At 43.7% G+C, this 26,959-nt stretch overlaps 1 protein-coding gene across 1 annotated transcript in view; it reads left to right on the forward strand.

Annotated features, from left to right (window-relative positions):
• Window positions 1-26,654, forward strand: part of col11a1b (collagen, type XI, alpha 1b) — a 29,232-nt gene extending 2,578 nt beyond the window's left edge. The window contains exons 2-5 of the mRNA XM_053227716.1: window positions 8,661-8,825; window positions 10,309-10,522; window positions 12,782-12,944; window positions 26,451-26,654. Of these exons, the coding sequence (XP_053083691.1) occupies window positions 8,661-8,825; window positions 10,309-10,522; window positions 12,782-12,944; window positions 26,451-26,639 (731 nt within the window). The 3' untranslated portion in view covers window positions 26,640-26,654. The remainder of the gene's footprint in view (window positions 1-8,660; window positions 8,826-10,308; window positions 10,523-12,781; window positions 12,945-26,450) is intronic.
• Window positions 26,655-26,959: the final 305 nt, after the last annotated feature.

The raw sequence follows: 26,959 nt of genomic DNA on the forward strand, positions 1-26,959 counted from the left end.
GACCCCTTGGGGTGCAAATATTTTTGTGGTGCTTTGTTTTGGTGCTTGGAATTTTACCTCCAGTCTGAGAGAAAAGGTTCTTTAAGGGTTTATTAGATAATTAAAGGTTCTTAGCTTCCAAATGAAGTTCTACTCGGAACCCTTTCTGACAGAGAAACTCCCTGTTTGAGTAGAACCGTTAAGGGTTCCTCGACAAGGACAGCCTGAGAACCTTTAAAGGTTCAAAAGCTTCACGAAAACTCTTTTTTTTTTTTTTGGCTCTAGCATTAGCCGGTTATTTAGCGCAGTAGCTGTCTGGGATTAATTAATCCTATCTGACCTCAAGCTATTAAAGTTATCCAGAGTTCGGTTCTAAAGTCTCGTGTTCCAGATGTGGGGAACCTCGAGGAAGTAAAGACGGCGTGATTACGTCCTTATCCACGCAGCTGTGTTTAGCCGGGCGAGTTATTCCTGTCCAGTTCTAATAAAACACTCGAGTGGAAGAGTGTGTGTGTGTGTGTGTGTGTGTGTGTGTGTGTGTGTGTGTGTGGAACCTGCAGCCGTAAATCTACACGGCGAGTCTTTATTACATCATGAAGCTCTCTGATGTCACACACACGCAGCGTGATGATGCTAATCTCCTCACGTTTACTCGTTTACACACCGCACCTCGCTCGCTTCTCACCGTTAGCGTAAAATAGCGTGTGTCTGTTAGCATGGATACACAAGCAGGAGGTGTTTTATTTAGCCGTAAATCCTCACGGGTTCTCGAGTGTGTGAGTGAATGTTACGGCGAATGTCCAGTACGTTGTTTAATTTCTTCATACTGCCCTCTAGTGTTCCACTCCGGCACTGCGATCAGCTCTCCACCACATCGCCTCGCTCCGAAACCACCACTCAGCACACACTCTTCAGGGGCTCACTGGAGAACGAAGGGTTCTCAGCTTACAAAAACTCATTCTGCTCGGAACCGTCTCTGGTGTAGGACTCGACGTAGAACCTTGAAGGGTTCCGTCCCAGAGACAACCAAAGAACCTTTAAGGGTTCTAAATTTTCTAAGCTCCATAAGATATATAAATCAACCTCTTGCTAGCATGAGCTTGTTATTTAGCACAGTACCTAGTTGTTCAGTTAGTGTTAGCTAGAAGCTTGGAACCATTAAGGGTTCTCCCAGAGAGACATCTGAAGAACCCATAAGAGTGTCTTTGTTTTTATAGTAATAGCGAAAAGTGAACGTTTGTTTTCTTTTGGGGCTTGAAACTCTTTCAGGGTTCTTTAAGGGTTCAAAAGGTTTCTGAGATTCCAGGAAAAGGTTCTACTGGAACCGTATCCAGTGGAGAAAGCACTCTGTAGTAGGGTTCTGTATAGAACCGGAAACTTTAATGTTCCCCCAGAAGGACAATCAGTTTCTAAGAGTGGAAGCTTTATGAGAAGCTTTATAAATCCAAAACTCTTTTTCTTGATAGCATTGCTTGGTAGGTACAATGGTAACTAGCGGGCTAGTTAGTGTTAGCTAGTAGTGTTAACTTAGAACCTGTAAGAGTTTCTACAAATGAGCGATCAGAGAACCGATAAGAGTTATACAGTTTCTAAAAGTGTACACTTATAACATCACATTACAGTAGTCCAGTGTGGAAGTAAAACTCACTAGCTCTTCAGGGTTCTTCAGGGTTCTTCAGGGGTTCTTCAGGGGTTCTTCAGGGTTCTTCAGGGGTTCTTCAGGGTTCTTCAGGGTTCTTCAGGGGTTCTTCAGGGGTTCTTTAGAGTTTTTTGGATACTTAAGAGTTCGCAATCTTCCATGAAAGCGTTCTGCTTGGGACCCTGAGAGATTATGAGCAATAAGAAGAAAATAATGAGCAATAATTTGGAGTTTGTTCCACACACACACCCAGTTTCAAAGAGAAATCGCTCGTCAGAAAGAGAAATCGCCGTTAACGTCGTGTGTGAAGGAGATTCCATGAAGAAATAAAGCCAGCAGGTTTTTAATCAGATTCGTGATTTTATTTCTTGTCATGTCTGTGATTTTTTTGTCTAAAGGATGTTGAAGTTTCTGGTTTTAAAGCTGCACAGCTGTTAAAAAAAAAAAAAAAAAAAAAAAAAAACACAAACAAACAAACAAAAAAAGCAGATTGGATCCAGCAGAGAAACAGGAAGTGAAGAGTTTTCTCTGCTTTGATAAGAGTTCAGTCTCGAGTCATTAGTCAGCGAGAATACACCCTTCTCTCTCTCTCTCTCTCTCTCTCTCTCTCTCTCTCTGTCTCACACTCACACACTCTCACTCTCTCTTTCTCTTTCTTTCTCTCTCCTCCCCCACTATCTCTCTCTCACTCAATATCGCTCTCTCTCTCTCTGTCTCACACTCACACACTCCCTCACTCTCTCTTTCTTTCTCTCCCCCTCTTTCCTCCCCCAATATCTCTCTCTCACTCATTATTTCTCTCACTCTCTCTCTCTCTCTCTCTCTCTCTCTCTCTCTTTCTCTCTCCCCCCACAGGGAACAGTTTCCACTGAGACTAATAAAGTCAAGTGATGATAAGATGCAATAAGAAGTGAAATCAGCGTAGATTTTATTCTCGGTGAACTTCAGAGGCGCTCGTTTTGTGCTGATTTGGGATATTGCCGTTTTTAAGAGCTTCTGTGCGTGCGGTCAAACTGAGCCGCCAGATCTGCACATCTGGAATATATGAGGCTTTTAGGTATGCAGACGCACTGGAAGGCATTTCTGAGGCACACAAAGAGACCTTCAGTTCACGCTGGAGAATAGAGAGGGAGAAACACACACACACACACACACGCACACACACACACACACAGAGGCTCTGGATAAGAGTTACAGACTATTAGCCGCAGTGATTTCAGGGTGTGGACCAGCGCTAGTCTGGACTTTTTACCAAAGATTACAGTGGCTCAGTTTTTAACCACGCATGATTTATTAAAATTACAGACTTGCTCACCTTTAACAATCTCCTACTGCACACATTCCTCATCTTCGCTCTGATATTTACCGTCTGATCTCCTTCTATCAGACACAGACTGTAATAGGAATGTGATTTTTTATAGTTATTGTTAATCTCTGAGATGAAACGTGATGTGTGGAGCTGGTATGTGTCTCCGTGCCGAGGCTTTAATGCCTTCAGTATGCTCTGTAAACCCAAACCCACGCCTTCACCTGGCCCTTTATGGGGAACAGGAAATGGGAGATCAGCACTTCCTGTTTGCCATATGGTAAAGTCAGCACACCAGCTCGCGTTACACACGTTTAAGATGTTTCAGCCGTGAGCCGAGAGCGATCAGACGATCGTCTGAATTTTTCAGTGTGTGAATAACAAAATGAAATCCTACGTACATGAACAGTCGCGCTGCAGAAACACATCTCGGGTTAAATACTAATCACATTTTCACATTTTTATATATTCAAAGGCTACAAATTCACATTCATGCTGATTCACATGAATTTTTTAAATTTCATTGTACTATGTGCGATGACAATAAAGGTAATCTATTCTATTCTATAAAGTTTCACTTAGATTGAGCCTGAAGTTAAAAAGAATACTCTTTTATTATTAGACTGTTCGACTCTGTAGCTAAAACACACAGTCAGTGGTGTTTCACGTCCTGCTGTGTGTGTGTGTGTGTGTGTGTGTGTGTGTGTGTGTGTGTGTGTGTATCTGCTCAAAACCTTCAGAGATTAGAACACATCACCTTGAGTTTACGACAGAGAGGTTTATTACAGTTTAACAGGGTTTGATTTTGAAGTTGTTTGTAACTACATTGTTTTAAAGTCCTGTTTTAGTGTAATGTAAAGTTCTGAATCAAATCTCCATTCTTCCAAACCTGCACTCGGACATCCATCACCCAAACCTTAACATACAGAAACTCTCAGCTGATGAAACTCGTCCGATCTGATCATCTGAGGAAGTCAGAACTGAAAAGACGAGTCTGATCTCCCAGTGAGAACTGCATCATTATTCACTCCACAGACTTTTTATAAATGATCACTAAAACCTTTAACACCTTTTTTAAACCTTTAGAACCTTTTAAATCTTTTAAACCTTTTAAACCTTTACCAGTAACAGTATTAGTAAAGGCTTAAAAAATCATGAGACTGGATTTGCGAGTGTTTCAACTTTTACTGAAGTTATTATTGTACTATTAATGTCTTCCTCATAAAACACACTGTTCAGCCACATGACTGGCTAATAAAATGCTCACACACTCTTTCAGAACCCTTTAAGGTTCTTCAGTTGTTCTTCAGTTGTTCTTCAGTTGTTCTTCAGTTGTTCCTCTGGGGGAACCTTTAAAGTTCCATAAACCATAAAACACCAACAACTCCAACTAGACCCCCGTCATAACGCTGAGAACGCTCAATTATCCAGTAGACGTGAGCGACGGAATACATCATGATACTTCTAGATCTTTCCACGACACACGACCGGTATCTGTATAAGAATAATCACACACTCAGGGACGTGCTGTTATAGGAAAATAATCAGCTACAGGGGTGGTGTGAGTTACCGCTCTGAAGTTGATTATTTTCCTAGAACAGCACGTCCCCAAGTGTTTTATTCCTCTTACACCACAGCAGCTTTTATTTATTAATGAACAGTGTCATATTTTTTATCCATTTATAGTTACATTTAATGTTGGGGAACGTTGGTGAGAAAAGTTAGCTCCTGTTGTCACTTACGTTATAGCAGCTATAAACACTCGTTCCCTCACCAGCTTCTTTATTCTCTCTCTCAAAGTTAATAATAATAAAATAAACGCAGCTTGTTCCGCATGTTACCGAGAAACTGCAAAGCAGTGTAAACTCCTCTGTCCTGAAGACGTCGGAAAACTTACAGTTACAGCTTTACCTCTGACTGTTACAAAGCGCTGACACTGGAGACTCCTTCCGTAAACGTTCATTAAATGCTTCCTTACAGAAAAACATCACCACATCAACAATTACACACGTTTTTAATCTGTTTATTATCAGTGGAGCGTCCGCTGTGAATGAGCTGTTGCTATAGAAACGATAACGTATTAGAAGGAGCGCATTAATATAAACCTGCGCTACTGTCAGAGCTGCTGTTATAGAGAATTAATCAACACCTTCTGACCAATCAGGATCCAGAATCCAGAACTCAGCAGCTTTTGATATTCAGACGTTAGCAAGGGGTTTTTAGTGCTGAAATATTCTCCCAGAACAGAAGGTTCTACCCGAGTCGGAGCTGTAAATAAGGCGTAGAACTGCACAAGTTTGAATCCTCAGGTTGGATCTTACACAATTCCACACAGGCCAGAATCCAGGCTGCTTCTGTTTCCAAGTTTAAAAGCCCTGTGAGTTGGAATCCTGTGGGATTTCATGGAAAATAACTTCTTCAGCCATGCTAAAATAAAACCCTGTTGAAGTTTGTCTGGAAATGAGCTGATGTTCATTTATCCAAGAAAGAAAGATGAATTATCTCCAGCGTACAGTTGTGTGTATGTGGTTTACTGTCCTCAAGAGTTGGAACATGAGACTTCCTGTCAATTTGCTGACCAGGAGACACGTGAAAATGTATAATTCCTTGATTTCATCAGCGATCGGTTTGTAACGAGACGCTCACCACTGCACAATTTTAAAATCTGGACATTTTTTTAAAAACCTGAACGGAAACCAGAATTTCACATTCTTATAGTGTGAGGAGAGAGAGAGAGAGAGAGAGAGAGAGAGAGAGTGTGTGTGTGTGTGTGTGTGTGTGTGTGTGTGTGTGTGTGTGTGTGTGTGTGTGCCGGTCTCTCCATGGGCTGCGTCCCAAACTACACAACACTGTATTTAGTACACGGCAATTTATTATGGTAGAGTTGTGGTTTGGAGCTGGACGGTTAGTCAGACATTGCCTGCACTCGTAGAACGTTTAGAACTCTTAAAGGTTCTTAGTTGGTCCTCTGATGGAACCCTACAGCGGAGTGAGCCAAGTTAGAACCTGTTTATTTTGGAAGCAAAGAACCCTTAATTGTACACTAGATCCAATAAAATGCCCACGTTACTTTTGAGTACTGTTTAAAACGGTGATTTGGGACGCAGCCCACGACTGTGTGTGATTGGCTGGCGCTCCGGTGATGATGTCATCTCTGTATCCTTCATCAGGATCTCCAGCAGAACAGTAGCTGAAGAAAACACGACCAAAACCTCCTTTTTTTTTCCTCTAATGACTTTTGCTTTGCGTTTGCAGAAGTGTGTCATTATTCCTCTCAGACCGTGTGAGTGATTGATGACGTTGATTAGTTCGCTCTGTTCTCACTGCGCCAGCATTACTGTCGTCTTCCAGCCCGCACGTCCCCACCCCATTCATCAAACCCGAGCTCTAACCTTCTCTCTCGTGATTCTGAGCGTCAGAGAAGCAGGACGTGAGCGTGATGTTGCTCTGAGGCTCAGTGTTTTACTGCACCTCGCTCCACACGTCCACCTTAATCACGCCGTAAATCTGCACTCTTTAACACCGTGACGGTTTGATGGATGGGCACAAATTATCGGTTAGTGCCGGATGAAAACAGCAGCAGAGTTTTAATCACAACAACATGCAGAACATCTCGTAAACCGTGGCGCCTGTGGAGCGACGACGGCGTGGGGTGGCTCACTAACCCGACTTTAAACCCACACAGCAAGATAGCATCGTCTGTCTAGAGTTTAGAACAACACACACGTCAATGTTACGCTTCTCAGTGATGATCAATATGAACAATCCTGATGTTCATGGAGAACCAGCATTCCTTCAGGAGGAAATAAAATGGAACAGGATGTAGAGGATAAAGAGAACTCCAAGTTTATTTACACTTCACTCTCTGAGAATTAAACAGACTCGCAGAGTGACTTACGAAAAAATGCTCAGTTCCAGAGAAGCGGAGTTACTGTTACCACCCTGAAGGTGATTCTCCTGTAACAGCACGCCCCCAAGTGCTTTATTCCTCTTATACCACAGCTATTTACATCCATTAGTTACGTTTAATGTTGCGGAACGTCAGTGAAATGAGTCAGTTCCTGTTGTCGCTTACGTTATAGCAGCTATAAACACTCGTTCCCTCACCAGCCTCTTTATTCTCTCTTCAAGTTAATAAGAAAAAACCCTGCAGCTTGTTAGTGAGAAACTGCAAAGAAGCGTAAACTCCTCTGTCCTGAAGACGTCGGAAATCTTACAGTTACAGCTTTACCTCTGACTGTTACAAAGCGCTGACACTGGAGACTCCTTCCATAAATATTACATAAACCTGTGATTTGCAGCTGCACTACTGTCAGAGCTGCTGTTATAGAAAACTAATCAACACCTTCTGACCAATCAGGATCCAGAATTCTGTCTTTCTGTGTGTCTGTGTTTCTGGTCTCGAGTGAATTGTGTTAAAATGTTGAGCAATTGTGGAGTTTTTGTTGTAAAGCTGTCTCAGGTTCCATATAGTGTGTGTTAGTGTGTGTGTGTGTTAGTGTGTGTGAATGTGTTAGTGTGTGTGTGTGTGTGTGTGTGTGGGTGGAAGCTGTACAATACAGTGGGCAGGAAACACTGAGAGAACAATCAATCAGCATTAGAGCTACTGAACAGCACATCTGGAACCAACAAGCGTCTGTGTGTGAGTGTGTGAGTGTGTGAGTGTGTGAGTGTGTGAGTGTGTGTATGTGTGTGACCATCCAGTCTGTGAGACATTAGCAAGATAAAACTACTAAGCATATGTTTGTGATGCTGTACAGCTTTTTCTGCTGCTACTCAAACTTCCCCACTTCCCCTTGTCCACTTCCCCTTGTCCCCTTCCCCTTGTCCCCTTCCCCTTGTCCCCTTCCCCTTGTCCACTTCCCCTTGTCCACTTCCCCTTGTCCCCTTCCCCTTGGTTGAGTGCCCTAGTTTATCTTCAGGGCTGTATTGCTGTATCAGGTGGAGTGAAGTGTGTTAAATGAGCGGCAGATGAGGAATCCGTGTCCTGCTTCTGAGCTTGATGTCATTTCATGACTTTCCGTTGCACTTTTCCAACTTGGACATTTTCCGACGTTCCGAGTTCCAAGACATTACTGACTTTCCCAAAGCGCTGCAAAATGTTCCCAAATAAAGAGAACTTGCCCTTTTTCCAGCGCCAATTTAAGGCATCAAACCTCGGCCTGGCAGTGCTGACTCGGACATTTTAGCCGTGTGTGATGGCATTAAACACCGCGGGTTTGTTAGAGAACTTTAGCTGTAGCTCTGGTTCATAATTTATTTGCTAAAATTGTCTTAAAATATTCCTATTGAAGTTCATGCATGCAAGCCCCGCCCCCTGTGACGGGCCTGCGGGAAACACTCAGGGCTTTTATTCCTCTTACACCACAGAAGTTTGATAACTATTACATATTTTTATTTATTAAAGAATGGTACATCATAATTTTTTCTATTTAACGTTATGTTTAATTTGAGATAATTTGAGAAAGCCGTTACTCGTGTCCTCCTGTAGTGTGCACTACTTAGCAGACGTGTTGCTTGAATCTCTGTATTTATACAGTATAGTGTACTTATAGTATAATAATCATTTACATACGATCTTTTATTCTCACAGCTGAATAACGTAAGCGTCGTCACTGCGGTAGAAATCGGTCACGTGTCACGCTCGTTACACGAACTGAGCCAAGCAGGTAAAGCGGCATGGGTTTGTCAGTAGACTTTTAGTAAAAGCTGAAGTTGTTCTTCTCCTGTTCGCAGCTGAGCCGGTGGACGTGCTGAAGGTTTTGGACTTTCGCAGTTCTCCAGAGGGAATAACGAAAACGCAGGGCCTGTGTCCTGTCAGGAGAGGATCCAAACCCGATGTGGCGTACAGAGTGGACAAAACGGCGCAGATCAGCGCTGCAACGAAAAAACTCTTTCCAGGTAATAAATCAAACACACGAGTGAAAATGAGGAAGGCGCTCTGTAAATAAAATAATCACTTCTGCTTTTAAAAGATCACAAGACTTAAAGCAGCAGTATGTAACTTTGTTAAAAGGTTTTAAAGCTAACATTATTGAGTGATGGGAGAGAAAACATCGGGAATCTGATGAGGTGAATCCGGTGTGTGTAACTGAGAGTTACAGCTGAACTTTAGCGTTACAGGACATCAGAGATTAAAGCGGCAGTATGCAACGGTGCTACAAGTCATCCTTGAAAGCCAAAAACTTGATAAACTAAATGATATTGGGATTAGAATACTGTAATAGACAACAACAACAACAATAAAAACTCGGTAAGATATGAGCAGGGAAATAAGTGATGTTAAAAACTATTTCTCTGTGAGTTAATTTACAGTAACACATTTTAACCAGACAGGTCTCCAAATTCCAAACAGTTACATACTGCTGCTTTAATGTTTGACATGGATGATGTTTTAAACATAGAATTCTACTCTACTCTTTTCTATTCCAGACTGTAGTTAGTGTTGGATTCCTTGCGGTTGTGAGTTGAGCAGGAAACAGATTGTTTTGTTGTATAAACTCTTTATGACTAAATATTCAGAAATTCTTTAAATATCTAAAGTTCTTTTTTCTTTCTAATTATTTCTTGAATCTTTACTTAAATCCTGAAACAAATTAAATGAATCTCTTCTCTTCTTTCTTCTTTCTTGTTATGTATGAGAAGATAAAGACGTAAGCGTGATGAATGAGTAATAGTCGGGACGGCACACTAGCGCCGCTCAGTCCGTATTAATTACAGTTGTGTTGGTGAACTTGTTTATTGTTCTCACTTGTTAAAAGGGTTTAAAAAGGGTTTATTTACACATTTATAGCGACCGGAGTCTCGTTCTCAGGATGTAAGATTAAGGAAAAGTACAAATTGTCCTCGACTGCAAAATAATCCTGAAGCGGGACTTTACAGTAATGTTCGGATTTTTGTCTTGACTAAAAATTTTCAGAGATGTTTGGTTTTTTTTTTAATCACTGTTTTATTGTCAGATCTGTGTGTGGTTTTTTTTTTTTCATTTACAGCTAATAAACTTAATGTGGCAGTAAATACAACCATTAAACTCTTATTCAGACTTAATTCCTGCTCTACAGGAGGTGTAAGGGGATAAAGTAGCTCGTTAATTTTGCATTAAATCACTTAAAGAAAAAAGTTTTCAACTTAACGTTTAGTGGCACATTTACTGAACAGAATTCTACTTCCTGTTAATTACTGTGTGTTTGTAATCGATACGCTTCGAGAACGTTGCGCTACTTTGAGTAGACCTTCACGGCGGCTCAGTGCTGTAACGTCCTGCTCCGTTCTGTCATTTCCATTCAGCAGCAGTACAGTAGCGTTAGATAGGAGACGTTACTGCTTATTGTTATTGATGATCATCACATGACTTTACCCACAATGCCGTTCTGTATATTTCCAGCTGGAGTATTTCCTGAAGATTTCTCCATCCTCATGACCATAAAGCCCAAAGCTGGAACTCAGGCCTTCCTCTTATCAGTGTATAATGATAAGGGACTGCAGCAGCTCGGCGTGGAGATCGGACGCACTCCAATCTTCCTGTACGAAGATCAGCACGGAAAACCCACGCCTGAAAATTATCCGTTATTCCGAAACATTAACCTCTCCGATGGAAAGTAAGTAAATCCGATGCAAACACATTCGCTAACGGCATTACACTGTTAATTACATTATTCATTTCATCAAACACTATTAAATACTGACACATGTTTATACCAGGATATTTCTGACACCACTCCATCACTCCTATTCCTTCCAGGGTTCCCGGGCGTGTCTCTTTGTCCCTGGGCGTGTCTCTGCGTCCCTGGGCGTGTCTCTGCGTCTCGGGCGTGTCTCTGCGTCCCGAGCGTGTCTCTTTGTCCCAGGCGGGCCTCTTTGTTTAGAGCGTGTCCCTGCTTCCTGGACGTGTCTCTTTTGTCCCTGGGGTGCCTCTGCATCCAGAGCACGTCTCTTTGTCCTCAGCGTGCGTCTGTTTGTCCTCAGCGTGCGTCTCTTTGTCCTCAGCGTGCGTCTCTTTGTCCCGAGCGTGCGTCTCTTTGTCCTCAGCGTGCGTCTCTTTGTCCCGAGCGTGCGCCTCTTTGTCCCGAGCGTGTCTCTTTGTCCTCAGCGTGCGTCTGTTTGTCCTCAGCGTGCGTCTGTTTGTCCTCAGCGTGCGCCTCTTTGTCCCGAGCGTGCGTCTCTTTGTCCTCAGCGTGCGTCTCTTTGTCCCGAGCGTGCGTCTCTTTGTCCTCAGCGTGCATCTCTTTGTCCCGAGCGTGCGTCTCTTTGTCCCGAGCGTGCGCCTCTTTGTCCCGAGCGTGCGTCTCTTTGTCCTCAGCGTGCGTCTCTTTGTCCCGAGCGTGCGTCTCTTTGTCCTCAGCGTGCGCCTCTTTGTCCTGAGCGTGCGCCTCTTTGTCCTCAGCGTGCGTCTCTTTGTCCCGAGCGTGCGCCTCTTTGTCCCGAGCGCGCGCCTCTTTGTCCCGAGCGTGCCTCCGTGTCCCCAGTGTGTCTCCGTGTTAAATTGTGAGCCCTGTATAATTATGGATCAGCTGAGAACAGTGCTGGATCGGAGCTTGATCAAACATAAACGGTTGTCTCGGTGTTTCGGAGCTGGCGGTGCAGTGAGGTTCCTCCTCTTCAGGATGTTTATCGTGGAACGTACGCGGTTCTCTCCTGGTGTTCTGTTGTGCTTCCAGCTCTGCAGCTTGCTGTGGATATTCGGGATGTCTAAGTGCCGATGTTGGAACGCTCTTGTGGACTTTGGACCGGATTATTACAGCGAATTTCCACCCCACAGTCTGGAATAATTTCCCAACCTGTGATTTGTCGAAACGTGATTTGCAGTTAAGGGATCGGAAAATGTTCATGAGAGAGAATAAACACTCGCAGCTGGAATATTGATTACGCTGTCAGCAATCACGCTGATTAGAATTTTGATTTTGAGTATTTTCTGTGTTATTATTTTTGTCAGTTCATACACGTATCAGCTCCACCCGAAACACAGGTCACTTTGCAGGTGTGTGGTTATGGACTATAGTCCATCTGCTACACTGCACAAAGTATTGACACCCCTCTACCCTGTCTATGGAAAGAGATTACTACAGAGCGGATAACATTAGCGAGGTGTTTGTTCTCCGTACAGCAGTAGCACTGATACGTTAGTGTCAGTGGTGGAATTTAATACTGAAATTTTTCACCTCAGTCTTCAGACCTCAGCCGTAACTACGGAGGTTTTGTGAGTGTTACACGTAGGGGTGTGGTTTGTCTAAAACAGAGGCGTGTCCCAGTTACATGCGATTCTGATCATGAACATTTTTTTTGCGTGATATCAGCTCAAGTGAAGAGCAGGATTAAGTCCAGCGCCGCTGTCGGACAGTTTGATGGAACCGGAATATGTCATGATGAAATGTCTGTTTTGGCTGTGAATGCACTCAAACACACTATGGAATGTCATTTGAGATGAATATTATATACATAAGTATGAAACTAATATGGAGGACGTCGAAAGAGACGCATCTTTGCATATCTCAAGGAGTGAATTTTTTTTTTAATGGATAAAATCATGAATGAACTTAATCTGAACTCCACGCAGGTGAAATCACCTCGCAAAGCTGCGTAACACGGCTCTGAATACGAGGAACTTTCTCCAAATAAATACTGACATAACGTTTGGACTTAATTCACTTACGATGCTGAATACGGCACTTAAAGTCTAAAACTCTTTTCTCTATGTGTTAATCATCCTCTAGCCTTCATCAGGCTCCGTTTCTGATTGGCTGCAGGATGAGCAGTCACAGTATGGTGTTAATTATCTATTATCAGCGAGCCAATCAGCATGTACAGTGATCATCTTGTTTTTTTTATTTGACGTGACTGTAAATGTCTCGTGTGTGCAGGTGGCACCGTGTGGCGATCAGCGTGGAGAAGAAATCCATCACCATGATCGTCGACTGTAAGAAGAAAATCTCAAAGCCTCTGAGCAGAAGTAATAAACCTGTAATCAGCACCGACGGCATCACGGTGTTCGGCACCAGGATCCTGGATGAGGAGGTTTTTGAGGTAAGAACGTCATTCTGGGTAAATCTGAGTCCTCGATGTTCCTCTAAACACTGCAGTGTGGCTTTCCATCATCCTGTGTTTATGGGAATGTTCAGGCTTCCAACATGACCTGGAAAACCTGGACATTGACAGAGTAGTCCTTCAGTCATGGAAAAAAACACCTGGAAACTGGATGAGAACCTGGAGAAAAGCTCCCGGGAATGTTATATAAGCTGGTCTTTTACGCAACTGAAACTGTTTTGGGGGATTTTTTTTCTGTATGCGGTCACTTAAGGATAAAATACGCTAAATTATTCACAGTTTCAGCCCTTTTGGTGTCTGTTCATTCACTCACCTGAAGTGTTCTGGAAAACTGCCGTGTCACACGTGATGACGGATTAATACACACCTTTACATCATATAATCTGACAGATGGTAATGCGAGTTGGATATACAGTATTTATTTCTGATGAAGAAATAGATGTTGCTTAAAAACACTTTGCACCAAACATAGTGCCCACTTTTTTCTATGTGTTACTTATTGTTTTTTATTAGCATTAACTTTATTTTCAAGCTAGCTAACATTAACCCAGCTGTGTAAGATCCCGAGGGTGTTTATATTAACTGGATCTTTCGGGCGAGACTGAGATTCGCTCCTCCCGCGTTCAGTGGTCTGAGTTTGCTTTAGAGAATCTTTCAATCATGAGTAAGATTCACTCCTTTCTTAATCATTAGATGAGTGTTTGACTCAGTGAATCTTTCAGTCATTATTAAGATTCACTCATCTCTAATTCAGCAGCTCAGTGTTTGACTCAGTGAATCTTTCAGTCATTATTAAGATTCACTCATCTCTAATTCAGCAGATATTGTTTGACTCAGTGATTGTTTCAGTCATAATCGAGATTCATTCTTCTCTAATTCAGCTGCTTAGTGATTGACTCAGTGAATCTTTTTTTTCTTGCCTAAGATTCTCTTCTGCGGTTCAGAGTCATTTGACTCAGTGAATCTTTCTATCACAACATAATCCAGCTGCACATGTAGGTAAACCATGCAACTGAACAAACTGGTCCACGAATGAATCTGAATGAATCATTTAACTGATTCAAATGTCTCGAGTCACTGAAAAGAAAAAAGCATTGAGTCTCTAGTTTAAAAAATTGACTCTGTAGTGTACTCAGAGGTCACTCTCTGTGATCTTTTAACGTCATCATCCTGTCACTTCTCTTTACTCAACAGAACATCAGCAACTCTTTACTCTTTATGGACATATTTTCATGTATTTGCGCTTCAGGGTATTTCTGTTCTTTCAGGATGTTTACACACACACACACACACACACACACACACTTAATGATTAGCGATGGCTTCAAACACTGCATTCTTCAGGAGTTTTAGAGAAACGCAGATGCAGGAGGCACGTCTGCAGACGTGGAATGAAAAAAGTGAAAAGTGTAACTGAACGTGATTGATGATGATTGTTGGTTTGAGGGCTTTAACTTTAAACTCCTAATGACAGGACACGCTACTGTCAAAAATGTGTGTGATGATTTACACACACACACTTTGCACACCGTGCTAAACCGGAGGCTATAAGCTTCCATTAATTGTTAGCGACTTCATCAAATCTGTTTTCCCGACTCGGTTCTGTCGTAAATGAGGGCCAGGACATGACTCTGATCGTTCAGATGCTATACTTTAAAAAAAAAATCAGAATAATTAGATGTGTTTTCAATGATGAATCATGTTATTGTCAAGTTTTAGTTTTTGCTAGTTCTTTCCAAAATCCAAACTCTACATAAACACAAATTAGCGGTTAGCATGTCCTTAAATGTTCATCTGCTTCAAATAAACGCACAAAGTCATAACCGCTAAGAACTTTCGAAAAAGTTTATGACAGACTAAACAAATGAAGTGTGTTGCATTAAGTCACATCTTGTGCGCTAGTCAGAGGCTATCCTGCCTCTGTGCTATGCTATGATTTAGCTCACATGCTATTATCCTGCATGCTAATGCTAATGCATGCTGTGCTGTCTGTTTGATGTTAGCTGATGGAATGTGTTTAATAAGAACATTCTGCGAAACACTTTTGTCTAGAATCAACATTGTGTCACAAAATGGAGGATGAAACTAATATGCTAGTCAGGAGCTAGCAAGGATTTCGCTCATGTTAACACTCATCATTAACATTGTTTTTATATTTTATATATTCTCATTCTCATTAATCTCACTATGAAGGAATGATTTTGCTTGTTTTAAAAAAAATCCAAATGAAATTTTTAAACCTTAGCATGATGGTAAAACTTTTTATTTAATTATGTTAGCAGTACTGAATATGGATTAGCTCTGGCTAGTCACTCTTTATTGTTTACTTTACTTTTAGTTAGATTTTCTCATTTTTTTATTATTATTATAAGTGAACTCTTAGGAGCAGGCTGAAGCCCTGTGCTCTGATTCTGAGGACAGTTTTATAGTTTTGGAGAAATTTCTGGACTTTGCTGCTATTTTGTACAATGAGAGTAAAAAAAAATATCCCTTGTTAATCTCCTCCATCTGTTTGTCTTTAATTCATTTTTGCAGCTCGTAATGAACGAGGCTTAAACGACTCTCCACTACGTAACTTCAGCACAGCACGAGGACAAAGACTTCTTTCAGGACGCATTGAGTCTCAGTTCCAATATTGATTTTTAACATAAACACTTCGACAAAACTCTGTCCCTCTGTTATAGTGTGTGTGTGTGTGTGTGTGTGTGTGTTTACTTTAAACAGCTCGAGTGAAGTGCATTAGCTTAAAAATCGAGTCGACGTCACTGTAGAACCCATCCAGTTCACACAGAGTTACCCAGAATGCATTGCTTCATTGATGAAGAATGCATTTTTTTCCCCCGACTCGTCCATCTGTAGATCACATTAACGCAGCTGCGCTTTACTGATGTCTTTCTAAAGGTCGTTAAGGTGAACGAATCAGAATCGATCACTGCTGTGCAACGAGTCAGTTTCTTCATTCAGTCGCGCTCATTTGACCCGAGACTCTAATCAGCAAATATCTGTAACATATCATCAAACTGAGATTTTATGCATGTTTTTGTTATATGTTTATCTGCTATTGTGTTTTAAATGCCTATGTATTGTGTGAGTCATAATTGTGCGACTGTGTGTGTGTAACGAAATAACTCACTGACTCAGGGGGCGTGAGTCAGATTCAGATTCACACCTCTGTTGTTCAGTGAATCAGGTGAGAGAGTTGAGACAGTGAATCCTGAGATTTTAGTTGTTTCAGTGCGTGCCGTTTTGTGTGTGTGTGTGTGTGTGTGTGAGAGAAAAAATGATTCTTCTAAACACAAACATACAGTTCAAATTCAGTTCAGTTCAAATGATTCATTTAAGATTCACTCACAAATTGGATGTGCAGCAAAAGAAATGAATCTTGAATGAATCATTTGAACTGAATCAAATGACTCGAGTCACTGAAAAGACTCCAGTTAGCAAGGTGATGTAGACTGGGCGCACTAGACTGTACTGAAATTGAGCACTTCTCTCTCTCTCTCACGCAAACACACACACACACACACACACACACACACACACACACACACACACACATTTTTGTAATATTCTGGTGTGTGTTTGAGTTTCCGCATGAATTCAGCGTTGAGATAAACACAGGTGGATGAAACAGTGCTGTTGAGTGACATTTAACCGTCCTGTGAGTTTCTGTGTTTGGACGAAGGTGAAATGGTAGTGTGTGTGTGTGTGTGTGTGTGTGTGTGTGTGTGTGTGTGTGTGTGTGTGTCTGCAAATGGCATAAACAGGTGTGAGTTTGGAAGTAAGCGAGAGTCTGTGGCTCAAGAGGAAAATATGATCTGTGTGTGCGTGTGCGCGTGTATATGTGTGTGTGTGTGTGCGTGTGTGTGTGCGCGTGTATATGTGTGTGTGTGTGTGTGTGTGTGTGTGTGCGCGCATGTATATGTGTGTGTGCGCGTGTGTGTTTCTAGGCCAAAGATCCACAGATGTTTAAGAGATACTGCGGTTTAAAGAAAACCACACGGGACAGAAACCTCGAGACTCTTTTTGTTCTCTGTGAGAATTGAAGAAACATTTCAGCACTTACTTCTGCTCAGTGTGTAGTGCTGATTATCGATTATGTGAAAAATCACGATATTTCACGCACACACACCATATCGGATCAGCATCACTGCTGTAGTGAGAATAAACACAACACAAAATTATATCTGCGCCTGTGGCGGTCCATTATCATCGAAGGACAGGGTAGAGAGGGCGCCAAAACTTTGTGCAGCGCAACAGACGAGCTAGAGAAGTGAAACAAACTGTGTGACACTGAAATATTGTAAAAATCCTGGTTAAGAGGATCGGACATTCTGTAAAGCCCGCGTTTGACCAATCAGCGATGTTTGATAAAACAAGCTCCGCCCACAACAGAGTGGAGCAGGAAGTAAAATAGGGTCCAGGTTCTTCTGACGGAAAAATAAAGTTCTTAAAGTTCTTCTGATATCAAGGTGTCTACTGATATGGTGCTCCCTCTTTCCTTCTCTCGCTCTCTCTCTCACTCTCTCTCTCTCTCTCTCTCTCTCTCTCACACACACACACACACACACACACACACACACACACACACACACGCACACACACATACATAATCAGAGATATCAAATATCACATCAAAAATGTAGGATTTGGTGTGTCTGTTTTTTTTTAGATAAATAATGCATTTTTAAAACCTCGTCTCTGATCTTTGTACACTGTCTGCTTCTTTTTTTCTCTCTCCAGGGTGCACTGCATTCTTCACCTTTCTTCTACTTTTCCTTCTTCTTCTTTTTTTTTTCCTCTGAAACTGACTTCCTGTGGAGAGAAAGCTGGAGAACGGAGCATCTATCACACACACTGACGCTTCACACACCACACACATCTCCCTCCCTCTCTCTCTCTCTCTCTCTGAGTGTGTGTGTGTGTGTGTGTGTGTGTCTCTCGCCCACTGCTGGGAAACACATTGTGTGGTTTTACAGTTCCCAGTAGAGTGATAAGCTCACAGACTCGCTGCTGCTGTTTGGAGAAAAGTCTCCGCTGAAGGAACGGCTGCATTTCATCACTTATCAAACACTGACACACCATTTTCTCTTCTCCGTCCTTATTACTGAAAAATAATATTCAACACTCAGCACTTTTACCTGCAAGACATAACACACTAGCTGTCCAATGATAATAGTTTGACAATAATTTAATAAACGTGCTATTTTAATTTCATTTGCATGCTGTTCAGTGACGTGAAGCTTTTAACAAGAAGTACTCATGAGTTTTTTTTTGTAGGTTTTATGATGCAAATTGAACACACTGTTCTTCTTCTCTTAGCTGTTTTGAGTTATGATCTAAAGACAGAGATGAGACTCTAGAAAAACAACAGAGATTAACAGTGTACATGTGCTGAATAATCTGATTATTGAGCTGGAGCCCATTCTTTCTACATGGATTACTGAGTTAGCGGGGCGACTGAGTTAGCTGGACGACTGAGTTAGCGGGACGACTGAGTTAGCGGGACGACTGAGTTAGCGGGACGACTGAGTTAGCTGGATTAAATGGTTCATGATTTTGTCATCAGTAAACTTTCACTCTCCTCTCCAGGCTTCCATGCCTTTCTCGTTGACTCACTGATTGTGGTTTCGAATCTTGATTTATTTTCTGGAAACTGTGTGTGTTTTCCCGATCGGAATGATCATGATTAGTAAATCTTTCTTACGTAATTTAATCTTGGATTCGTTATGTGACACATGGAGAATGTAGCCCTGCCATATTTAATGATTTTCTTGAACTCTGGCACTGACTTCAAAATATCACAGTGTGCTGATTATATGATCGCATGAATGATATGTATTTAAAAATGCTAAAATCAGATTATAATCACATCATCATCATTATTATTATTATTATTATTATTATTATTATTATTATTATTATGTTGCATGAAAAGCCGCTTGATTTAGTCCTATTTTGTGCAGAAGTGTGTTTACACTCGGCTGAATTTGAGGTGTATCAGTGAGGAATAATGGAGTCTGGATCAACGCTCAGCTGAAATCGGAGCAGCTCTCAGTCGTGTGTCTCGGTTTATCTCAGAAAGGCTGTGTTTAATAAAATCTGAAATGAAGTGTGCAGGGAATTAAACACTCCAAGTTTTCTGTCAGAAGCAATCAGGGTTTGTGTTTGTGAAGTTAAACGGAGCTCTGATTCTCTCTTGTTTTTGACTTGTCTCTGAAACGCTGATCTTCAGCGTGTGTGGTAATTAACACGGAAGTGAAGATGTGCACGGACTCGTGCTGCGCTCCAGATAAAATCTACACACTTCCTCTGTGATGATTACAGCATTACTCCGCTCAGTGGTTTTGGATATGATGCTGAAATTAAATCTAAAAATGGCTGAAAGACTCCAATTTACATGAAACAGGTTTTTGGAGTCTGAGAGTAACTTAAACTGTCACACACACAGGATTTAGAATTATTATGATTTAAACTGTCACAGAAACAAATCAGCCATTAAACACGGAACAGTGACGAGGTGCAGCACCGTGAACTGATCTCACACTCTGTATAAATCACTCCAGCACACATCCTCCGTCATGGTGTGTGTGTGTGTGTGTGTGTGTGCGCGTGCGTGTGTGTGAGCGCGCGCGTGTGTCGTGGGTTTGAGGTAAAGGGATATCATTTCTGACCAGCCGATGGCTGTAATATTTTCCTCTCATTTAAACGGCCGAGTTGTTTGATAAACGAAGATAAACTGTTTATTCTGAGATCATTCTTCTGTCTTCAGTTTTATGTTGTGTTGAGTTTGTGTGGTTCTTTTATTTTGTGCATCTCAGGTTTCACCATCCGAGAAGTGTGTGTGTGTGTGTGTGTGTGTGTGTGTGTTGAATAAACTCACTGTACTTTCCGATGGCCTTTGTAGTTTTTCCAGTAAATTTACAGTCCACTGTTTCCGTTAAGCTGAAAGTAAATTATTCTCAAGCAGCCAGACGCTGAGAAAACTAACAGACAGACAGAGAGAGAGAGACAGAGGGAGAGGGAGAGAGAAAGAGAAAGAGAGAGAGATAGAGTGAGACACAGAGACCTAGATGTATTTAGAATTTAAAGAGATGGGAGAGAGAGAAAGGTATAAAGTGAGAGAGACAGAAATTGAGTGTGAGATACACAGATATACACTGAAAGAGAGAGAGAGAGAGAGACAGGTATAGAGAGAGAGAGAGAGACAGGTATAGAGAGAGAGAGAGAGAGAGAGACAGGTATAGAGAGAGAGAGACAGGTATAGAGAGAGAGAGAGACAGGTATAGAGAGAGAGAGACAGGTATAGAGAGAGAGAGACAGGTATAGAGAGAGAGACAGGTATAGAGAGAGAGAGAGAGAGAGAGACAGGTATAGAGAGAGAGACAGGTATAGAGAGAGAGAGAGAGAGAGAGAGAGAGACAGGTATAGAGAGAGAGAGAGAGAGAGACAGGTATTGAGAGAGAGAGAAACAGGTATAGAGAGAGAGAGAGAGAGAGAGGTATATAGAGAGAGAGAGAGAGAGACAGGTATATAGAGAGAGAGAAACAGGTATAGAGAGAGAGAGAGAGAGAGAGAGAGAGAGAGAGAGAGACAGGTATAGAGAGAGAGACAGGTATAGAGAGAGAGAGAGAGAGAGACAGGTATAGAGAGAGAGAGAGACAGGTATAGAGAGAGAGAGAGGTAGAGAGAGAGAGAGAGAGAGACAGGTATAGAGAGAGAGAGAGAGACAGGTATAGAGAGAGAGACAGGTATAGAGAGAGAGAGAGAGAGAGACAGGTGTATAGAGAGAGAGAGAGAGAGACAGGTATAGAGAGAGAGAGAGAGACAGGTATAGAGAGAGAGACAGGTATAGAGAGAGAGAGAGAGAGAGACAGGTATAGAGAGAGAGAGAGAGAGACAGGTATAGAGAGAGAGAGAGAGAGACAGGTATAGAGAGAGAGAGAGGTATAGAGAGAGAGAGAGAGAGAGAGACAGGTATAGAGAGAGAGAGAGAGACAGGTATAGAGAGAGAGAGAGACAGGTATAGAGAGAGAGAGAGAGACAGGTATAGAGAGAGAGAGAGAGACAGGTATAGAGAGAGAGAGAGGTATAGAGAGAGAGAGAGAGAGAGAGACAGGTATAGAGAGAGAGAGAGACAGGTATAGAGAGAGAGAGAGACAGGTATAGAGAGAGAGAGAGAGAGAGACACGTATAGAGAGAGAGAGAGAGACAGGTATAGAGAGAGAGACAGGTATAGAGAGAGAGAGAGAGAGAGACAGGTATAGAGAGAGAGACAGGTATAGAGAGAGAGAGAGAGAGAGACAGGTATAGAGAGAGTGAATATTGTTTAGAGGAATTCTGAGAAAAGTTTCCTCTCCATGTTCTGCTGTAATCATCAAGCATCGGATTTTATTTGGAACACAGTGCATTTTAATCTACCTGTCAATCATTTTAATCTACCTGTCAATCATTTTAATCTACCTGTCAATCATTTTAATCTACCTGTCAATCATTTTAGTCTACCTGTCAATCATCACACCAGCCATCACATGTCACACACTGATGTACAAGCAGGGAAACTGTGTGAGAGGTTTTAAATGCTGGCAGATGAAGCCTCTGTAATTTACTGTAATCTTTATAGCTGCAACCACACTGCCCCACGCTGCCCCACGCTGCCCCACACTGCCCCACACTGCCCCACGCTGCCCCACGCTGCCCCACACTGCCCCACGCTGCCCCACACTGCCCCACAGTAACCCACGCTGCCCCACGCTGCCCCACACTGCCCCACGCTGCCCCACGCTGCCCCACGCTGCCCCACACTGCCCCACGCTGCCCCACGCTGCCCCACAGTAACCCACGCTGCCCCACGCTGCCCCACACTGCCCCACGCTGCCCCACGCTGCCCCACGCTGCCCCACAGTAACCCACACTGCCCCACACTGCCCCACGCTGCCCCACACTGCCCCACGCTGCCCCACGCTGCCCCACGCTGCCCCACAGTAACCCACACTGCCCCACGCTGCCCCACACTGCCCCACGCTGCCCCACGCTGCCCCACAGTAACCCACGCTGCCCCACGCTGCCCCACGCTGCCCCACACTGCCCCACGCTGCCCCACGCTGCCCCACAGTAACCCACACTGCCCCACGCTGCCCCACGCTGCCCCACAGTAACCCACACTGCCCCACACTGCCCCACGCTCCCCCACGCTGCCCCACAGTAACCCACACTGCCCCACGCTGCCCCACAGTAACCCACACTGCCCCACGCTGCCCCACACTGCCCCACGCTGCCCCACAGTAACCCACGCTGCCCCACGCTGCCCCACGCTACCCCACACTGCCCCACAGTAACCCACACTGCCCCACGCTGCCCCACAGTAACCCACGCTGCCCCACGCTACCCCACACTGCCCCACAGTAACCCACGCTCCCCCACGCTGCCCCACAGTAACCCACACTGCCCCACGCTGCCCCACAGTAACCCACACTGCCCCACGCTGCCCCACACTGCCCCACGCTGCCCCACAGTAACCCACGCTGCCCCACAGTAACCCACACTGCCCCACGCTGCCCCACACTGCCCCACGCTGCCCCACAGTAACCCACGCTGCCCCACAGTAACCCACACTGCCCCACGCTGCCCCACACTGCCCCACGCTGCCCAACACTGCCCCACGCTGCCCCACGCTGCCCTACACTGCCCCACAGTAACCCACACTGCCCCACGCTGCCCCACACCGCCCCCGCTGCCCCACGCTGCCCCACAGTAACCCACAGTAACCCACACTGCCCCACAGTAACCCACACTGCCCCACGCTGCCCCACAGTAACCCACACTGCCCCACACTGCCCCACACTGCCCCACAGTAACCCACACTGCCCCACGCTTCCCCACAGTAACCCACACTGCCCCACGCTGCCCCACACTGCCCCACACTGCCCCACAGTAACCCACACTGCCCCACACTGCCCCACACTGCCCCACAGTAACCCACAGTAACCCACGCTGCCCCACAGTAACCCACACTGCCCCACGCTGCCCCACACTGCCCCACGCTGCCCCACAGTAACCCACGCTGCCCCACAGTAACCCACACTGCCCCACGCTGCCCCACACTGCCCCACAGTAACCCACGCTGCCCCACACTGCCCCACAGTAACCCACGCTGCCCCACAGTAACCCACACTGCCCCACGCTGCCCCACACTGCCCCACAGTAACACACACTGCCCCACACTGCCCCACGCTGCCCCACAGTCACCCACGCTGCCCCACAGTAACCCACACTGCCCCACACTGCCCCACACTGCCCCACAGTAACACACACTGCCCACGCTGCCCCACAGTAACCCACGCTGCCCCACAGTAACCCACGCTGCTCCACGCTGCCCCACGCTGCCCCACGCTGCTCCGCGCTGCCCCACAGTAACCCACGCTGCCCCACAGTAACCCACGCTGCCCCACAGTAACCCACACTGCCCCACACTGCCCCACACTGCCCCACAGTAACCCACGCTGCCCCACGCTGCCCCACAGTAACCCACGCTGCCCCACAGTAACCCACGCTGCCCCACGCTGCTCCGCGCTGCCCCACAGTAACCCACACTGCCCCACGCTGCCCCACACTGCCCCCACACTGCCCCACAGTAACACACACTGCCCCACACTGCCCCACAGTAACCCACGCTGCCCCACAGTAACCCACGCTGCCCCACAGTAACCCACACTGCCCCACGCTGCTCCGCGCTGCCCCACGCTGCCCCACAGTAACCCACACTGCCCCACGCTGCCCCACGCTGCCCCACATCGGGCTGCTATCTGCGCAGTTCTGCAGTACTTCAGCTTCTCATTTCATCATATTTATTACTCAGCTGGGTTTGATCGGTTCAGGAACCAAAAAATCCTCGGGATAAATCCTCGGGATAAACTCGGTTTAAAGTCGAGGCTTTGACAGTTTGGATCTTATTTTATTTCTTAACATGTTCGTGGACAATCCACAGACATCGCAGACGTGTTCCCTGTGTCTGTGCTCACTGCTGTTTTCTGCTGAATCTCTAATTCTGGGGAGAAAATCTGATTGTAAGTTCTGTTAAAGGTGCAATGAGATAAACAGAATTACTGGCGAGTGTGGCACTTCAGCGACGAGACGAAACCGAAAACCTTCACTTCAGAGCATTTTATTCTTAAGGAATTCCTGAATATTCTCAAAACAGACCTAAAATTGTCTTTGTGAGAGTTTATTTGAGAAAGAAGTTCTACTAGAGCAGCTTTTATGACGCGTAGATTAAGAGCTGCTTATAAAAGCGGACAGCGGGAAAAAGGATAAAATAAATGAAATGGACTGAAACAGGAAATAGTCTCTGGAGTCCGCTGACATGCCAGTCCTCTGTTTTCTCACTATCTTCTACAGGAATGTGGACAATTCTCCAGCGTCTAATCCTGCCATCTCCCCTCCCTGCACCAGCACCTGACCCCACTGACCCCCGCTTCTCACCCCTCTCTCTCTCTCTCTCTCTCTCTCTCTCTCTCTCTCTCTCTCTCTGTCAGAACAGTGTCTCTGATCACAGACTGTTTCAGTCAGAGCAGTTACAGGAGACGAACTCGAGCTGCGGAGAAATGAAGTGAGGAACACAGGAAACTTCTTCATGCTTGGCAGCTCGCTTTTTAACTCGTCTGCACACAGAGTTAGAGCCTGAGGAAAGCAATTCAGAGCGAAGTAGTTAGTTTTGCGTTAACGTAGCATGATGTTAGCGTTAGATTCGACACGTTACTCCACTACGAGCGTACAGACGTAAGGTCAGAGGTCGTTGGACCGCAAGTACTCAAAAAAAATCCTGCAGCAGAGCCGAGAAACCTACGAAAAGGTTCAGGGTCATGAGTGAGAGAAACTCTCTTTAATTCTATTCATTTATTTTAGAAATTAATCTTACGAATATCACTGTGACTATGAAGACGGATTTTGAAGAATATGAAGATGTTGAATATGAAGATTTCTGTCCGTCTGCCTCGGCCAGTTCCTCGCTAACATCCAGTGACTCGGGCTGAGAAGTGAAGAAAACGAACATGAAAATACGGCTAAATATTTCTTTAATGTGAATTTTACGAGTGTGATGGGAAATAACGAGGAGGAGCGAACATGCGCAGGCTTAAAGGCTCACAGAAAATTTATGATGCTCATTTGGGGTCAAAAAGTTTGTGAACCCCTGAGCTACGGGGCGAGAGACATTAGCGCAGAAAGGGAAGACGCACGGCAGACGCCTCGGTTCAGAGAGGAGCGCTGGTCAAACGCGTTCACGTGAAACAAACCAGTAACGACTTTGTTTCGTTTATAGCCATGAGATAATCGTTAATGATGAAACATTAAAAGGTAACAGAATCGTCTGATGTGGATGAGTTCTAGCGTACGAGAAGGAAACTGTAGAGACAGAGCTGTAAATTTAGATCTACCCATAATTCCTGGTGATCACTGAGTAATGAAGTGATTATTTTTCTGCACCTCAGAGTCTCAGTTTGTTTGTTTTTAATTAAATCAGATTGATTTTAATGCTGAATGCAGACGATGTTGAGTTCAGACCTCGGTCACGACGGCCGTCTCAAATCTGTGAGCAAATCTGAAGTCCAGAAATGAACTTTCCTCATTATTCTCATCTTTACGCTCTGCTTTATACTCGCAGAAGAAACCGAAAAACATCGTAAAATAAAGCGTCATCTTCTAGATCATAAAAAACACAGCAAAAGTCTCAGGTGCCATTATTGAAGTAAACATCTGTAGCCGGGTTCGAAGGATGATTTTAGTAAACAATCTTACTGAACGCTTTCTTTCCCTCCAGCTGAGAAACATATTCTGCATTTTTTCCTTTTTTTTGCGAGTGCTGAGAATCTGGAGCTGATCACGTCACACATCTGCTACTATAAAAGATGCTAATCACACACATGGATTTGTGTTTTCCACTCGACTACATGCTAATCTGATTTAGTTTCTGAGAATATTATTTAGCTGCATTAGCGTTAGCGATGAGCAACGCAGTGGAAAAAACACACGTCTAATTGTTTATGAACTGATTCAGTGCCCGAGTTTTTTTTTTTTTTTTTTTTAAACTCAGTTTCTGTCACTTTGTCTGTTTCATGTTCTGTGTTAAAGTTCTGAAATTTTACCTACATGTGATATCTAATGTTAAAATGTTATACAAGTTTATAAAAATTTAATAAATATTGCAAATATAGAGATTTGAGTATGTGTTTAACCAATGTAGGTTTTTTAAAAAAAAAAAATTTATTATAACTGACTACGCTCAAGATACGTGAGGAGAGACATTTAATACTAATTTTAGAAAAAAATATATTTGTATGTTAAAAATATTTTAACTGATTGATTTAACTTTATTTTAATTTTAGTTTTTACTTTATGTAAAAATTGTACCCTGGCTGTACAGTGTTTAGGATGAAAGTTTTATATTTCTAATATTTTTTTAAATATATTTTTGTGTTCTTTTGTCAGGGAGATATCCAGCAGCTGCTGCTGGTCGAAGACGCTCGAGCTGCGTACGATTACTGCGAACATTACAGTCCCGAGTGTGGAACGCCGCATCAGGAAACACCGCAGGCTCAGGAACCCGAGGAGGAGGTGAGTCGGAATAAAAAAGGAAAAAATAAACGAATAAATAAACTTAAAGAGAGAAGTGTTTAGATTTCCTGCAATTCCAGACCATCACACTTCACCTAGCTAGCTTATGTCAGCTTTTTATTAAATAAACTAGCCACCTTTACGATGAGGAACTGTCACTGGCTGTTAGCTAAACATAATGTTTAATGTACATAGCTAGCTAATAGTTATTACGTATAACTGGCTGTGTAGTGTTGCACCTAAATAGACTGATAGCTTGGTGTATAAAAATGTATTTAATAAAATTACCGTTAAAATAAATAATGAGGCTAAATTGTAGCTGTAGGAATTCGGTCCCCAATTTTTTTTTCTTTTAAATAATAATGACATCAGGAGAACCGTGT

The sequence above is a fragment of the Pangasianodon hypophthalmus genome, chromosome 21 (genome assembly GCF_027358585.1).
Source record: "Pangasianodon hypophthalmus isolate fPanHyp1 chromosome 21, fPanHyp1.pri, whole genome shotgun sequence".
Classification (NCBI taxonomy): Eukaryota; Metazoa; Chordata; class Actinopteri; order Siluriformes; family Pangasiidae; genus Pangasianodon; species Pangasianodon hypophthalmus.